Source organism: Rhinopithecus bieti, unplaced genomic scaffold (assembly GCF_001698545.2).
Source record: "Rhinopithecus bieti isolate Rb0 unplaced genomic scaffold, ASM169854v2 scaffold_18745, whole genome shotgun sequence".
NCBI classification, from domain to species: Eukaryota; Metazoa; Chordata; class Mammalia; order Primates; family Cercopithecidae; genus Rhinopithecus; species Rhinopithecus bieti.
In genome coordinates this window covers 508,844-525,899 of record NW_016809332.1, presented here as the reverse complement: position 1 = coordinate 525,899, position 17,056 = coordinate 508,844, and the positions used below count along the sequence as shown (strand labels likewise).

At 38.8% G+C, this 17,056-nt stretch overlaps 1 protein-coding gene across 3 annotated transcripts in view; it reads right to left on the bottom strand.

Moving 5' to 3' along the window:
• GALNT3 (polypeptide N-acetylgalactosaminyltransferase 3) overlaps positions 1-17,056 on the bottom strand; it is a 47,464-nt gene that overhangs the window by 17,705 nt on the left and 12,703 nt on the right. The window contains exons 3-4 of one of the 3 annotated variants that reach the window (XM_017889183.1): positions 8,691-8,732; positions 3,812-4,429 (exon numbers count right to left, since the gene is read on the bottom strand). In XM_017889183.1, coding sequence (XP_017744672.1) covers positions 3,812-4,326 — 515 coding nt within the window. In that variant the 5' untranslated portion in view covers positions 4,327-4,429; positions 8,691-8,732. Of the gene's footprint in view, positions 1-3,811; positions 4,430-5,813; positions 5,988-8,690; positions 8,733-17,056 lie in introns of those variants that run through there. The other 2 variants (XM_017889185.1, XM_017889184.1) reach the window with 2 other exon arrangements.

Genomic DNA, 17,056 nt, shown 5'->3' with positions numbered 1-17,056 from the left:
AGACAGGGTTTTATCATGTTAGCCAGGATGGTCTCAATCTCCTGACCTTGTGATCTGCCCTACTCGGCCTCCCAAAGTGCTGGGATTACAGGCGTGAGCCACTGTGCCCAGCCTATTAAATCATTTTTATAAAGATCATCTTTAATTACATATTTACCTAAGTATGTAATGTAGGTTTCTTATTTCCTAGGCGTATTGAATCAATTTACTTAATCTGCATACAGAATCAAAAGGGAAAAAATAGCTTTACTGTAAAACCTATGTTCTTCTTAATATTATTTAAATTTACTCATGGAGATAAGAGCCCAACACCCTTCAGTTGCTCTGCCAGGGCCAATGGGGAAACTGTAGCTTCCAGTGTGATATTAGGGGCCTGAGAAAACCACCCTGAAAAAAGATACACAAATTATCCCATTAATTACTTTCATAGTCATACCTCAACAGGAATGTCTCTGATACCCTTTTCTAACAGCAAGTCTTTCGAATGGAATATTTGTGGTGATAAAAAAAGGAGCTGGATTGGAGCAAAATATCAAGAGAAGATGTCAACAACAGATTAGAAAAAGGAGAGGATGGGTTCTGAGTGAAAGTGGCATTGCTCTTCAGTTTCTTCATGATTTCAGAGCATGATACAGGTGCACGGGCAGAAAAAATAAGCACCTTCATCATTCATAAATAAAACAAATTATTTACTCTAAATGAATTTTTGATAAACTACCAATTTAAAAAAAGCTCAAACACAAACTATTCATATATCACACTTGACCACAATTAACAGAAATAAAAACTAAATATAAGCCTTTATATTTTGAACTCATAAAAATATAACCAAACATAAACTAGAAGAAGAAAATTACGAAAATTCTGTATACTATGTATTAATTTTAAAGAAAAAAAAAAGAGGAACTCTTGATTTAGTTATTAAGCATTTTTGAGGATGAAAGCTGAAATTCTAGTTTAAGATAAGGGGTGGGTTTTTTTTCCTTACCTCTTATTTGCCTATGTGTTAAGTAAGTAAGTAATATAGTATTAATCAATAATTATAAAATGGTTTTGAAGATTTAAAGTGTAAAATTTCACAAAATTCATACTAGTAAAATGTTATCACTTTAATCTTGCAAAGGTTTCCATCAGTTTAAACTAGGATTTATTTGCTTAACTGACAATTACCAATATCAAGTAAAGATGTCATGTTATATCATTAATATAAGTAATAAAATTTCACAATATAATTTCATAAACTCCATTCATTTTGAAACAATTAACATGTCAAATGTATGCTTTGAAAATTATTTTACACATTTAAAATAGTGCAATTAGAATAACTTGCCAAAGCGACTGTATCATTCCAGTCAAACCATTTGAAAAACCTGGCACATAGAAACATGCCTAAATTATCAGTCACATGACCATCTGGCTTTGGAAGAAACTAGATCTATATTTCTAATGAGCATGGAAAACATTAGCAGTTCTTCAGAAAACGTGTTATTTGCTGATACTGGCTACATTCGAAGTACAAAACAAAACTTTTTTTTTTTTTTTGAGACAGAGTCTTGCTCTGTCACAAGGCTGGAGTGCAATGGTGCAATCTTGGCTCACTGCAACCTCCGCCTCCCGGGTTCAAGCGATTCTCCTGCCTCAGCCTCCCAAGTAGCTGGGACTACAGGCGCACATCACCACGCCCAGCTAATTTATGTATTTTTAGTAGAGATGAGGTTTCACCATGTTGGCCAGGCCAGGCGCGGTGGCTCATGCCTTTAATCCCAGCACTTCGGGAGGCCAAGGCGGGTGGATCATGAAGTCAAAAAACAAATCTTTACCACCTGTACAAACCCTGTCCAAAGTAAGAAATAATTAAATCTCCAACTCCAACCGAAAATGTTGTTAATGTGCTTACTTGTTTTTCACTTACTTAGTGATTAACACTATTGAAAAATTATTGCAGCTTCTTAATGCTATATTGGGAGAAAAAAGTTCATTTTGAGCTGTCACTGATTGTCATGTCAAAAGAATAAAAATCAATCAGACTAGAATAGCTCAACAGAAATCTAAGTTACACAGTTTCAATGTTAAGGGACTCATATAGTTGGATCCGGTATTGATAATCCTAAATCTAGAAAAACCTCAGTGAAACAATAGACCAAAAGTTATCTTCAAGTTCACTGCCAAATGTAATTCTCTAATATCCAGAAAGCAAAGCAAAATACATAGGCATTGTTTGCTTCCAGTTTGCTTATCTTGTACTCTTTTTTTTTTTTTTTTTTTTTTTTTTTTTGGAGATGGAGTTTCATTCTTGTCGCCCAGGCTGGAATGCAATGGCACAGATCTCTGCTCACTGCAACCTCCGCCTCCCAGGTTCAAGCGATTCTCCAGCGTCAGGCTCTCAAGTAGCTGGGACCACAGGCACACAGCACCCTGTCCAGCTAATTTTTGTATTTTTAAAAGAGATGGAGTTTCACCATATTGGCCAGGCTGGTTTCGAACTCCTGACCTCAGATGATCTGCCCTCCTCGACCTCCCAAAGTGCTGGGATTACAGGTGTGAGCCACCGAACCTGGCCTATCTTGTACACTTAAAAATCTACTGAGGGGCTGGGTGCAGTGACTCACGCCTGTAATCCCAGCACTTTGGGAGGCTGAGGTGGGAGGATCACTTGAGGTCAGGAGTTTGAGACCAGCCTGGCCAACATGGTGAAACCCCGTCTCTCTTAAAATTACAAAAATTAGCCGGACAGGGTGCTGTGTGCCTGTGGTCCCAGCTACTCGGGAGCCTGACGCTGGATAATCGCTTGAACCTGGGAGGCGGAGGTTGCAGTGAGCGGAGATCTGTGCCATTGCACTCCAGCCTGGCCAACATGGTGAAACCCCATCTCTATTAAAAATACAAAAATTAGCCAGATGTGGTGCCGCATGCCTGTAGTCCTAGCTACTCGGGAGCTGACGCTGGAGAAGCGCTTGAACCCGGGAGGCAGAGGTTGCAGTGAGCCGAGATCACACCACTGCACTCCAGCCTCAGTGACAGAGAAAGACTCCATCTCAAAATAATAATAGCAATAATAATAAGAAGAAGAAGAATGAATAATCTGCTGAGGGCGGGCCGGGCGCAGTGGCTCACGCCTGTACTCCCAGCACTTTGGGAGGCCAAGGCAGGCGGATCACCTGAGGTCAGGAGCTCAAGACCACCCTGGCCAACATGGTGAAACCCCGTTTCTACTAAAAATACAAAAAGTTAGCCAGCTGCGGTGGCAGGTGCCTGTAATTCCAGCTACTCGGGATTGTTCACAAAAAATAGGGCATTCTGAAATATAATTAGGTACTTAAAGACTTTGAGTCAAAGTAATCACAAAGACTGTGAATTGGTTTACAAATCTATAAAATATTATCCAACGGTTCCAAAATCTTGGCATTTTTTTAAACATTTGTATTCTAAAGAAATACACAGAGAAATGGAAACAATTCTTCTACCTTCTGCATTTCCCATAAAAATTGTCCAATAATTCCCCCTAAATAGACGAGAAAGCTACGGTATTTAGGAATAAAGGATTTCCTTGTGGAAAGCAGTCAGATATAGAAATCAGTTTTCTAATTTCCAAGCTAATAATTTTCATATCTGTACTGCCTCACCAAGCATAAATAGGGATATGTAGCCTCAATCATTATAAGCAAAAAATAAATACAACAGGTTAAACAAACAGTATTTGCTGATTTTCTGCCTTAGAGTAGCTAAAGAACAGGCAACTTCCTTAGCTCACCCTTCTGTCCCCTGCAAAGCCTGATGATAAAGAATAAACAATAAATATTCTTCAACATACTCAGGAGGTCGAGTGTCTGGTCCAAGATCTCGGTGCAAAGAAATCCTGTCACTTGCGAAAGCATTAAAACAGTGTTTAGCTTCCCCACGTTCCTTTTCCTTTTGCTCTTCAACACTTAAATTGGTTGTCTTGAATGCTTTACCAGAAGCACCAGGTGCATTTGAATCCTGAGGTGGACGGTCAAGAACAGGCTTCAATTCTGCTGCTGTATAATATCCTTGCAAACAAGGTCTCTCACCAACATCAATGTTTTGCCTGACAGGTGCTCCTATTTGCATTTTTGGCATTGCATCCTTAATATTGTTTACAGCTTCTAGCATTAAATCTAACATCTTGTTTTTGTTTTTTATGTTTCTTTCCATCCTTGATTCCTCTTTGGAATATTGAACACTTACTTCTCTTTGCATTAAAACCAAAACTATAATAAAGAAAAAAACTACTGCACCAAGCTTCCAGAACTTTTTATGGTAATGTCTTTTAATGTGTAATTTTACTAGTCGCTTTAGGTGAGCCATTCTGACATTAAAAGCTTGTCGCTTGACAGATAACAGTTATTTCTTCTGTTACCTATATTTTTTATCATAGATTTGCTGAGAAGGTATCTTTAAACAGTAGTACCTATAAACAGAAATGATAGATGGCATTAGCAGCTATTCAGTCCTACAGGCATGGCTCAATTCATTCATTTAACCAACAACCGAACATAAGCTACCAATGTACTCCTATGGTTAATGAGAATACAAAGATATCTCGTCCTCAAGACAATTACACTTTCGGAAGAAAATAATTGTTACGATTTACTACAATTTATTGAGGTTGCAAAATATTGATATTCGTCTCCATTCAAAATACATTCTTTTAAACTCTAATATCCACTATTTATAAAATTAATTTTATAAATATATTTTGAGTCAAAAAAGAATATCTTCACTTGATAACCAAGGAATCAAAGGACCTCATTAAACGAATTACAAAAAAGAGAGCTCCATAAGGAAGCAAGGGTATACTGATAGGTACTACCAGGCATCCACCTAAAATAGTGGCCTTCATTTTATGTAGTTTACTTTCAAACTAAGGTCTACTCCAGCTTAACCAAAGACGATAATATAGCAGTTTCACCAATAAGTAAACTATCATTCTCCCAGATTTTCTGACCCGATAGTACTTGTGAATCCTGAAGGAACCCCTAAAAACAAGAAAATCAGTGGCATTTAATTTGTTGTTTTATAACAGCTAGTTTTAATAGTTTACAGAAATATAAGATCTAATAGTAAAAAGAGAATTCATTAGCTTTACTTGCAGTGTCTCTAGGGAGCCTATAGAGGTCATTAAGTTAAAAAAGCAGAATTTGGTTTGATAAAATATTGCTTGCAATTGACCCTAAGAACAGGATAGCAAGTTTATTAAACCCTAATATAGGACAACAGGAACAAAGGAAAAGAAAAATAGGACTTTTCAGGAAACAATTACATACTATGAGCCGTGATAGCCAGTCAAGAAATTTGCAGGGACAAAGGGGAGGGAAAATGCCTGTTCCTCCTATGGTCTAAATACATTTTAAAGGAAATATCATTTATAGCAAGGGAAATTAACTTTTGACACCTTCTTTAACTTCTCTTCCAAAGTTCTCACCAAATTTAAAGTAAGAAAACCAGGTTCCAAGATGGATTCTCTGGTTTTTGGCAGGAAATTTTAAGCAGAATAAACAAAATAGGCAGAACTTAGTTCTATATACTATTTCTAATTCTATATTCTTTTCAGTATGGAGTGGACACTTCTGCTCCGAAAGATAACCCCAATTCTGGCATATATTGCTCATAAAAGTGAGATTCCAATATTTGTGAGCTTTGGTTGCTTTAAGAATTTCATGTAAAAAATGAAATGACTGCTCAAGCTTTTGAAAAGAATATAAGAAGTTACAGAACCACATGACAGTTGTGTAATTAATTATGTGTCAAATGTTGTGCTAGGCTGTGGTTACAAAATTAAAGATAGCCCTTACCTTCAAGAAGCAGAATTGAAATATAAGAAGTCAGAGGCCAGTCACAAAGCAGTGTGATGTGTGTTATGACAAGAGACAAAGCTACACAGGCTTGGAACAGCGGCTCATGCCTATAATCCCAGCACTTTAGGAAGCTGAGGCCAGAGGATGACTTGAGACCAGGAGTTTGAGACCAGCCTGGGCAACATTGCAAGACCCCATCCTACAAAAAAATACAAAAATTAGTCAAATGGGGTGGCACACGCCTGTAGTCCCAGCTACTCAGGTGGCTGAGGTGGAAGGATGGCTTGAGCTCAAGAGGTTAAGGCTGCACTGGGCTGTGATTGTGCCACTGCACTCCAGCCTGGGTAGCAGGACAATACACTATCTCAAAAAAAAAAAAAAAAAAAAAAAAGAACGAAAGAAAAAAAAAGAAAAAGTAAACAGCATAGAGGGTCAGGAGAAATGTTAGAAAAATTTTCTTAGAGATGACACTGTTGAGCAAAATCTTGAAATACAAGTACATGTTAGGCAGGTAGACAGGAGGGAAAATAGAGAGGGAATGTCAGATGCAAAACCATAAAAGCAAGAAAAAGCATGATCAGTCCTTCAGTACAGCATAAGTGGAAGGCATAGGGAGAGAATGACAAGTGATGTGGCTCGAAGGTCAGTTAAAGATCAGTTCATAAAGTCTTGTACATCTTTCAGTGAATTTGGAAATTATCAATTTTTTCCAAAATAGATGGAATAGAGAAAACTGTTTTTAAGAAAAGATCATAATCCTCATGCCTGTAATCCCAGCACTTTGGGAGGCTGAGGCGGGTAGATCACAAGGTCAGGAAATCGAGACCATCCTGACTAACATGGTGAAACCCAGTCTCTACTAAAAATACAAAAAATTAGCCGGGCGTGGTGGCAGGTGCCTGTAGTCCCAGCTACTTGGGAGACTGAGGCAGAAGAATGGCGTGAACCCGGGAGGCAGAGCTTGCAGTGAGCTGAGATAGAGCCACTGCACTCCAGCCTGGGTCACAGAGCGAGACTCTGTCTCAAACAAAAAAAACAAAAAAGAAAAAGAAAAGATCATAATCAAATTTCTGTTTTAGAAAAATCACAAGTTTTTAAGCCCCAGTAAAGGTGATGGATATTAATGAGATGAGGGGGGCCAAAGGATGGAGTGGAATGATTTCAAGAAAGTCCAGGAAGTGGAATCAAACAACGGTCTTGGTGAGAGAAAGGGAAGAATGGGAGATGAACGGTGATATGGTTTGGCTGTGTCCCCACCCAATTCTCACCTTAAATTATAATAATCCCCATGTGTCAAGAGCAGGGCAGATGGAGATAATTGAATCATGGGAGTGGTTTCCCCCATACTGTTTTCATGGTCATGGATAAGTCTCACGAGACCTGGTGGTTTTATAAATAGGACTTCCCCTGAACATGCTCTTTTGCCTGCCATCATGTAAGACGTGCCTTTGCTCCTCTTTCACCTTCTGTCATTATTGTGAGGTCTCCCCAGCCATGTTAAATTGTGAGTCCATTAAACCTTTTTTTCTTTATAAGTTATCCAGTCTGTGGTAAGTCTTTATTAGCAGCATAGAACAAACTAATACAAATGAGTAAAGTGATAACATTAACAAAGGCAAGAAACACAAGAAGCAGCATAGATTCAGGGTAGGAATTATGGAGATAATTTGTTGTTTTGGATGTAGCAAATGTAATATGCTAATGGAACTTCCAAAGTGAGTTTGGATGAGCAAAAAGATATATGGGACAGGAAATTATGAAAAAGCTCTGCAGTAGAGATGAAAACTTGAGTCAGTCTTGGGGTAAATGTAATGTAAAACAAATAGGACAGAGAAATACCTACATTTAAGGGTAGAAAAAAAGAGACTGACTGGAAAAAATGTCCAATTTTTCCAATCCTATGAAGAGTGGGGGGTGGGCAAAAAAATAAAAAACACAAATGAAAACACAGATAAATTATCCATGTCAAGTGGAGGTAATTTTACAATCTTATCTCACACTTGAGAGATGTTAAATGTGTAATAGTTGGTTGACCTTTAAAACTGAACTTCATTAGACCTGGTCTAATGGGCTTTAGTGAAAAATGAGAAGAGAACCTTGGCAGAGAGAGTAGTTGTAGTCATGCCTTCAAGATCCTAAGGCTTAGGATTCAGGGCACTTCCAGATATTAGGGTAGTAATCTCATCTATGGGGTTCCAGGAAGGTAAGAATGGGCAAAATGTTGGGGTCTCACAGGAAAGTGGTTCCCAGTTGATGAACTACAACCTCATCCCCTCTAACTGTATCTTGACGAAAAGTAGACATTCATCAACCTGTGTTCACCTCCTTTCTGTTCCTAAGAGGACTAGCCCTCCCCACCCCACCAAAAAAAAAAAAAAAAAAAAGGCAAAATAGATAGCCTTCCCCAGGGCTATCTAGTGATACTCAATTTTTCTGTAGCTAGAGGTAGGCTAAATTAGGAATTTGAGAAGAATTGAGCTGGTTTCCCTGAGATATTTTGACAGAACATGGAAAAAGAGTTCAGAGAAAGCACAGAATAGGAGGATATGACAGAACTAGATTCTTCCACAGTAGTGATAGTTTTCCCAAAACATTTTATGTCAGAAATCATATCTGTGGGTAGGGTGGGAATTGAAAAGAAGGATAGAATTAATGATGCCGATGGAAGAGAGTTCTTTTTAGGAATAAATCATAAAGTAGAGGAATTCTTCATCAGAAGGACAGTAATCCTATCATTGTGAGTGCATGTGCATCTATGTAAGGACCCACTCAGTTAGTAGGTTTTAGTTTGGGACGCTTCTAACCGAGGAGTCAAGGAAAGCTTATGAAAGACATGGATAGCATCCTATTCATGGCTGTTTTTCTGGCACTTACCACAATGTTGGTAACACAGTAGGCACCCAGAAAATTTGTTCACTGGAAAAGGAAGAAAGAGGACAAAGATTTTATCAGAAACAACAACAAAAACAATCCTTAACTTGTGTTAAATGTTAACTAGGTCCCTGGTATTAAATGACATTTAATACATAAGTTCTCACTCTCTCAGCAATATTGTGAAGTATTATTATTATTTTTTTTTTGTAGAGATAAGATCTTGCTATGTTGCCCAGGCAGACTGACCTTGACCTCCCCAACCCTCCTATCTCAGCCTCCCAAAGTGCTGGGATTACAGACATGAGCTACTGCGCCTAGCCCTTGTTATTCCAATTTTACTGACTGATATGGAGAGTCAAAGAGATTAAGTGGCTTGGCCACGCCAGTTCAGTTTAAGACCAGCATTTTTCTAACTGTGTTCAAACTCAGGTTCAATGTAAAATCCTGAGCTTTTAACTGAAATTATCTAAAATAAAATGTTTAAGAGTCAAGAACTGATATCCTAAATAAAAGGGATAAGAAAAAAAAAACTGAGGAAAAACCATAAAACTATAAATAGCTTCCTATCATTGGGTAATGTTTTACAAATAAATGATTTTAAAACTTTTCAAAGTACCTTTTCAGAAATAAAGATTGAAAATAAGGTTGTAGATCTTAAAATGGAAGATTAAGAAGTTGAGAACTTTACAGAGGCAGAGCCTAGAAATAGGAAGATGATGTTTTGATCTTTTCAGACTATTTCTGAATCTTCTCTTATCAACCCTGATCACTTAAAGATTCCAACATCGATGGGATTTTCATTATGACTTTTCTGTACTTTGCTGTTAACGTGCAATATCAGGCTTCCATTAATGCTGAATGACACTCAACACTAAGCATCTCTATCAGTTGTCTTCAATTCTGGATATACATTAGTGGAAAGCTCTTAAAAAGTAAAGTGCCTTAGACTTCACCTCTGATTTAATTGGTGTGGGGGCAGGGCATATACTCTGCTTTTGTTGTCACTTTAAGCTCTCCAGATAATTCTAACAAGCAGCGAGGGTTAAGAACTACTTGTCTAGATCACAAGATTTGGGCAAATCAAAACTAGCATCTGATAAGGGTTATATCTGTCCAAAGGCAGTTGCATTACTAATTTCTAATATGCCAAAGATGAGTGTTTCAAAATAGACTCTTGATGTAAATGAATAGAAGTTATTTAGACTTGGAGATATATAATAAAATCCAAAGGAGGAATGACCCACAGTTTTCCAAAAGGACACAGGGACTTATGCTGATATAAATGAGGCACTGAGGTTTTATTGCAAATTATGATTCTATAAAATCATTTTATAAATATTTTATTCCAATCATAAAAATGGGAAAATTGATACCTGAACAATGAAAGACATAAGCCAAAAGACACACAATAAATGAATGAGTAAAATGAAACCAGGATTCTTAATTCCTTTTTCTGGGAATAATGCCATGTTCCTTGTCAGTACTACCTGCCAAATTGGAAGACCTATGTAAAAACAGCTCATGAAACAAAACAAATCTCTCCTACAATCAACTTCCAGTTGGACTCCGAAGTTTGAGAATTGATAAGAAAAAAACCAGCACAACAGCAAACTCAGGATAAAACATGTCATATTTGCACATTAGAAATGATTAGCAGATAAAGGGTTTGTTGTTCTTGTACACTTTCTAAAACCTTTAAACGCTATGTCCAATATGGCTATTTGCTAATTACCAAAGATCAGATTCACAGAGGAAGAGAAGTCAAAAATCATAAAACAGTTTTTAAAAACTAACAACAAAAAAAAATTCAGAGATCTTCTAAATTCTAAATTCTTATGAATTTCTAAGAGTGAAATTCTGAGACCTGGTTTTAAAAGTTATTAATCTGTATCCTGGTATATATGTAGACATTTTAAAAGTCATTAATAAAATATTCATAAAGTGAAAAGCTAAAGCAATATACACAATTTTAACTGGTTGTGACACTGTGTTAAAATCAATGGATTATTCTCAGGGGTAAAAATATGCTTCCATCTGAAATCTTACAAATTTAAAATAATCTAATTAAAAAGTGGTGGCTTCCAGTTAGCTAGACTACAGCTTCTCAAACTTCAAAGTGACTATGAATTACCTGGGGATCTTGTTTAAACACAAATTGAGAAGGGAAAATATCAAGGTAATATCCATCATGATTGTCCCTCTAGGTGGAGAAGCATAGGTTGCAGAAATACTAGTTGTTCATTTAACCTAAAAATTCCAACTGAAGCAATTTTCTGAAGTAGTGGAAAGCAGAACATTGTAATTTTACATGAAAGTAACATTTAATGAAATAAGATAGTGGTTCCTTTCACTTCTTTCCATGTTTGTGACAATAAACCATTACAACTCCAGGGGTTTAAAGTCTGGTTCCTGATGAATTTAACTGCCATGATGTCTAATTTGGTATATAAAACTTGCTTACTACTGAATTAAAGCATACTGTAAAGAGGTAGGGGTAACCACACTAAGCAGAAAAAAACACAAAATTACAACCCAATATCCTAATACAGATTATAGATTAAGAAAAGTACACTATTGTGAATTATTATAAAACTCATTGGATCTTTGCCACACATTATCTATCACCTGTATTTCCTATCTATCATCTGTATTTCCTAACTGAATTCAAAACAAATCAAAGAAAAACAAAATTTAAAGACCTTGCCCTGATAATAAACCTTTAAGTGCTTGAGTAGAAGTTTTATTATGTGCCCCTCATCTACTGGTTAAAGTGTTAGGGAACAGAGGAGTGGCAGAAAGTCATTTCTGCTTACATTTATTGGTGGATCAAATCTCATGGTGTTTTGCTGCTGTAATTTGTTAGTTTTGATTATGTTTAAGTTCATGTTTACACCCTTGGCAGCATTTCTTCTGAGCAGGAAGTGGCACGTGGATGTATGACAAGAGACAAACACTGATGCAAAGCAAACTGCATGGAGACAGCCACATTCTGTCTCAGAGTGGGTAGCAGTAGACACACCTCAAAGATCTCAGCTAAAGGCAAAGTAGAGTTACTCTGGGTGGCTGGGCAATGCCACCAGTGGATAACTAAACTACATGCAATTGTTATAAACTAAGAACAGCTTTCTGAACAAAGATATCTGCAGGTTGTGAGACAAAAAGCTGAGTGACAGAGTTAACCATCAGCAACTGTGAGGCACAGGTTTCAATACTGACAAGGACAGGGTGAGACATCCAACTTCTCAGCTACCCCTAGTCAGACAGACATCTCCCTTGTCGTCATCTCTGAATGTGAATGGTTGCTGATAGAATCTGGATTTGTGAGCTAGCCAACTCTACCTCGACAGTTTGACACAAACCAGTAATTATGATACTACATTACCTGTCAAGGGAGTCACAAACTCAGGGTCTCACATGCTCTTTCCTGCTACATCTGCACCTGTGAATGACTTTTACATTACGGATGAAAGATATGCATTGATTACTTATGGCATACTATGGAGTAGAGGAATTTTGAGAAGTGATTTAGGTGGATCCAGAGATTATTCATGTAAGTGGTATTCCCTCCCCCCAAGGCAGAGGCACTGCATTTTAAAACATTTGTCCATCAGACGGGTGCAGTGGCTCACACCTGTAATCCCAGCACTTTTGGAGGCCGAGGCAGGAGGATCACGAGGTCAGTAGATCAAGACCATCCTGGCTAACATGGTAAAACCCCATCTCTACTAAAAATACAAAAAATTAGCCGGGCATGGTGGCTGGTGCCTGTAGTCCCAGCTACTCGGGAAGCTGAGACAGGAGAATGGCATGAACCCAGGAGGCAGAGTTTGCAGTGAGCTGAGATTGCACCACAGCACTCCAGCCTGGGTGACACAGCGAGACTCCGTCTCAAGAAAAAAAACAAAACTAAACATTTGTCCATCTATTTACCTTATAAACATAGTTGGTGGCTTTTGGATTAGTAAGGAGATAGAAACCACATAGTAATTTGAACAGAGAGAGTTTAATACAATCGAGTATTAAAAGAGGATTGGAGTAACAGGAAATTGTCTAGTGGGAGTTAAGGAGAATTCTAAAGAATACAGGAGTTGTAAATACAGTATAAGAGGCAACCACTCCCCCTAAGGCTGAAATAAGTGTTCAAGGAAAGGCTCTCCTCTCACCAGGGTTGAGATCCAGAGATGTCTATGGAGATGCCCTAGTTTTGACTACCTGCTAGAAAAGTCACAGAAGTACTTCATTCATGGGACTTATCAGAAATCTGCCCCTGAAGTTCCAGAAGAGGCTGTTCACAGCCGGGGACAGAACCCCAGAACTAGTTAAGTGCTGAGGAAAAGTGCCGGCTGCTGAGGGAATCTGGAATCACAGAGGTTGTCCCCTGCAGAAGTTTAGTGCACTTTCATGTGCCACACAGGCAACAACAGCTCTGGGCTGGCTGCCTGGGACAAAGGTGGGCAGCCGGCTCCCTAGACACCCAGTCTCGTGGGTCCCCCAGTTGGCATGTGTGGATCTGAGGTGAGAGTTTGGGGAGCAGTGACTTGGGTGACAGAGCAGGTCCATGGTGTCTGTGGCTCAAGGGTACACCACTGCTGCCCAAATCAAGCTCTAAAGAAAGTGGAGTGTGTGGGGAACACCAACTCTAGAAAAAGCTGTGTTCTGCAGGTACCTAGTACTGGAGAAAATCATACTGGGGAGTGAGCAGTAGAGGAAAACCATGTTCCAAAGGAGCTTAGCCAGTGAGCATCACAGAAACCAGAAAGAGAAGCCTCAGTCACTTCAGTGTCCCTCCAGTGCCCTCTACTGACAAGGCTTAACAGTGAACGAGCCAGCAAAAAACAAATATTTACAAGGCCCAGCTCCATTATTACAGAGCAGGCTAATACAGTAAATTTGGAACTAAGAGACAATAAACTGATAAGCAGCAAAGTCTACACTTTCGACTACTCAGCTTCCACATGCACCCTCTCCCACACACTTAAACTCCTGCACAATAACAACGCAATTCTGTATTTCACCTAACAAAGTCTAACTGTTGTTCTTTATAAGTGAAGAAGTTCTATTGCCTCAAAAATGAGAGACATAGAGTCCTAACAGCCATTGTAGCCACTGCTGTGACTCTAAGTTACTCCTTAAATTGTGTCACAGTCTCACTAAATATTCTGTTACCTAATATTTTACTATTTTGTAAAGTTGATCTTCAACGGCTTCTATTTAACAGTTTTTAAAATGAAAATGAGAGAGAATAAAATTGTTAATATATACCGAAAAAAAAAAAAAAAACCTAGATACAAGAAGCAAAGAAAAAATGTGCATTGAACCTGGGAAAGCTGATGGAAAAAATTTAAAAAAAAAAAATGCAAACCTACAATAATCCTCACTTACCTAATTGGCTGCGAGGTCATAATGAATATCTATGGCTTCTTTCTTACACTAACTACTACTCTGTATTCACCATGCCCTTAAGCATTCTAGGAGTCCACAGATGTTGGTGATGTCAAGGAAGGGCAAATCCGTATCTAGAATATTTGTCTATTCTAGTGAGGAGAAGTCTCTGCCCCCTTAATGAAGGAAGAAATCCACTATAATGAACCTGCCACCCAGAGGCTGGCTGATCCCCGCAGGGGCTCAATGTTGGTCTCTGCAGATTAGGAAGGCAGCAGCAGTGCTATCCCAGTCAACTTTAGAAAGGGGAAGCCATGTTGCTGAGCCCATGCATACACAGCTCCAGTCTTGCCACAAAGATCCTGTTTATGGGCCCACTGAACAAGCACTGAGACAGCTGGAGAAAGAGGCTGACTGATGTGCAGAATGTGTCATTTTGTCTACTTGATTATTAAGAGCCTCCTCTGCAATGGATGTGCTTTTGTGGGCACTCAGATGGGATACAAATTTTTTCAGGGTCTTTTCATTTTGAAAGATTTGTTCACATACCTCTTCCTCAAACTAATGACCTTGTCACCAATCTTCCAATCCTGTCCTTGCAACTCTGACCATACACACCATTAATAACTACCTATCGATGATCAATATAGATCTGTATTTGTAGGCATGTCTCATTCCCAACATAGTGGACAACCGTATTGACTGTTCAAATTTCTGCCTAGAGAAAGAATGTTCCTTATTGAGTATTATTCATAGTTACTCATGGGTAGAGCTGTAGTGCTATACAGTCTAATCTTGGGTAGTCCTAGTGTATTCTTCAGATTCAGATTTGTCTGCAAATCAGATTTGAGGTGTTTTGTTTTGTTTTTTTTCTTCTAACAACTGGACTAAGGGAATCGCCAAGAAGCTACAGGCATGAGTTGAAGGAGACGAGGCAATGCCATCAGAGTTGCTACCAGAGAAGTCTGAGTCCCTGGTTCATACAACTTATTGGTACTATCCAGATCTGCTCTAGTTCTGTCTCATGTACTATTTCCAGTCAGTGATATATTGCTATTGTACATCGCCAACCTTATGGCACGATAGGTCAGATTTTACCTAATGATGGGAAACTTGGTCCACATGGTAACCCATAATTATACATTCAATATCTACCTAGTAGCAAGTCAGAAGCTGTTTACCAAAAAGTAAACAGTTATCTGAAGAAAATATTTATTTCAAAATCCTAGATGTCTGCATTGTGATTTTGCTATCGGCACTTTCCAGAGGCTCCATAGAGCATTCCTCTTTGGCACAGATACTAAGAGAGTCATTGAGTTTGCTAGATCATAAAGCTGAAGTGGTAGCACAGCCTGTACTGCTGGGCTTGCTGCAGAGCCTTCTTCTACTTTGATCATCATTAAAAACTGGTAGCCTTATGAATTACTCTGTAAACAGGTTGAGGTAGTATATTCAAATGTTGTAAATGTGGCCCCTAAATTCAAAAATGACTATTGAGGCTGGGTGCAGTGGCTCATGCCTGTAATTACAGCACTTTGGGAGGCTGAGGTAGGTGAATTGCTTGAGCCCAGGAGTGCAAGACCAGTCTGGGTAATATGGCAAAACCGCATCTCTACAAAAAAAACACAAAAATTAGCCAGGTGTGGTGCTCACCTATGGTCCCAGCTACTCAAGAGGCTGAGGTGAGAGGATTGCTTGAGCCCAGGAGGCAGAGGTTGCAGTGACCCCAGACCCCACCACTGCATTCCAACCTGGGCAACAGAATGAGACTCCCTCTCAAAAAAGGAAAGTCTATCGAGCATAGTGGCTACCGAATGCCCAGAAATTTTGCTGAATTTCTCTGGGGCTGATTTGTCACCCTCTAATTCTTATATGCTCTACAAGGATAGCTAAAGTATTTGCTACTTTCTTCTCATCAGAGACAATCAGCATAATATCATCAATGTAGTGGATCAGTGTGATGGCTTGTGAAATGTTACGATGACTAAGATTAAGAATTGATCTAGCCCTGAGGCAAGACTGTGAAGCCATATTGTTGGCCCTGCTAGATAAAAACAAATTGTTTTGGGTGGTCCTTGTAAATTGGCAGAAAAAGATATTAACTAAGTCAATAGCTACATATCAAATGCCAGGGGCTATGTGGTTTGATAAGGATATTACATCTGGGTCAGCAACTACCTTTGGAGTCACCCAATAATTAAGTTGAGGGTAGTCTACAGCCAATCCCTAAGATCCATTTAACTTCTGCCTAGGCAAAATAAGTGAGCTAAATGGGGATGTGATAGATATCACAAGTCTTATTTTAAATCTTTGATAGTGACATCAATCTTGACAGTTTCCTCACGGATATGTTATTACTTTTGATTTACTATCTTTGAAGAAAGGGGAAATTCTAAAGTCTTCTACTTAGCTCTCCTACCACATGGTCCTCCCTCTATGGGTTAGCAGGGGTGTCTAATCTTTTGGTTTCCCTGGGCCACATTAGAAGAAGGATTGTCTTGGGCCACACACAAAACACACTACCACAATAGCTGATGAGCTGGAGGGGGGAAAAAAAATTACAAAAAAAAAAACTCATAATGTTTTAAGAAAGTTTACAAATTTGTGTTGGGCCACATTCAAAGCCATCCAGGGTCACATGTGACCCATGGGCCACAGGTTAAACAAGCTTGGTTTAGAGAGTCAATGTGGAGATTCTGCCAGTTACCCAGTATGTCTACTCCAATTATTCGTTAAAGAACAGGGGAAATAAGCACAGGCTAGATCTGCTGACCCCCTGGACCCACTATGAGTACAGCTGGAGCTAAGACTCCACGTGTTACCTGAGCACTGTAAGTCTCCACTTTAAACAGTTGGCTGCAATACTTTTGGGTCCCCCTAGGAATTAGTATGAAAGGTCTGATTATTTTCTTTTCCCCAAAGCATAATTTCCAGTAAATGGCTACAGTTCCCTTTGGGGAAAATCTCTGGGAGTGTGAATTGAC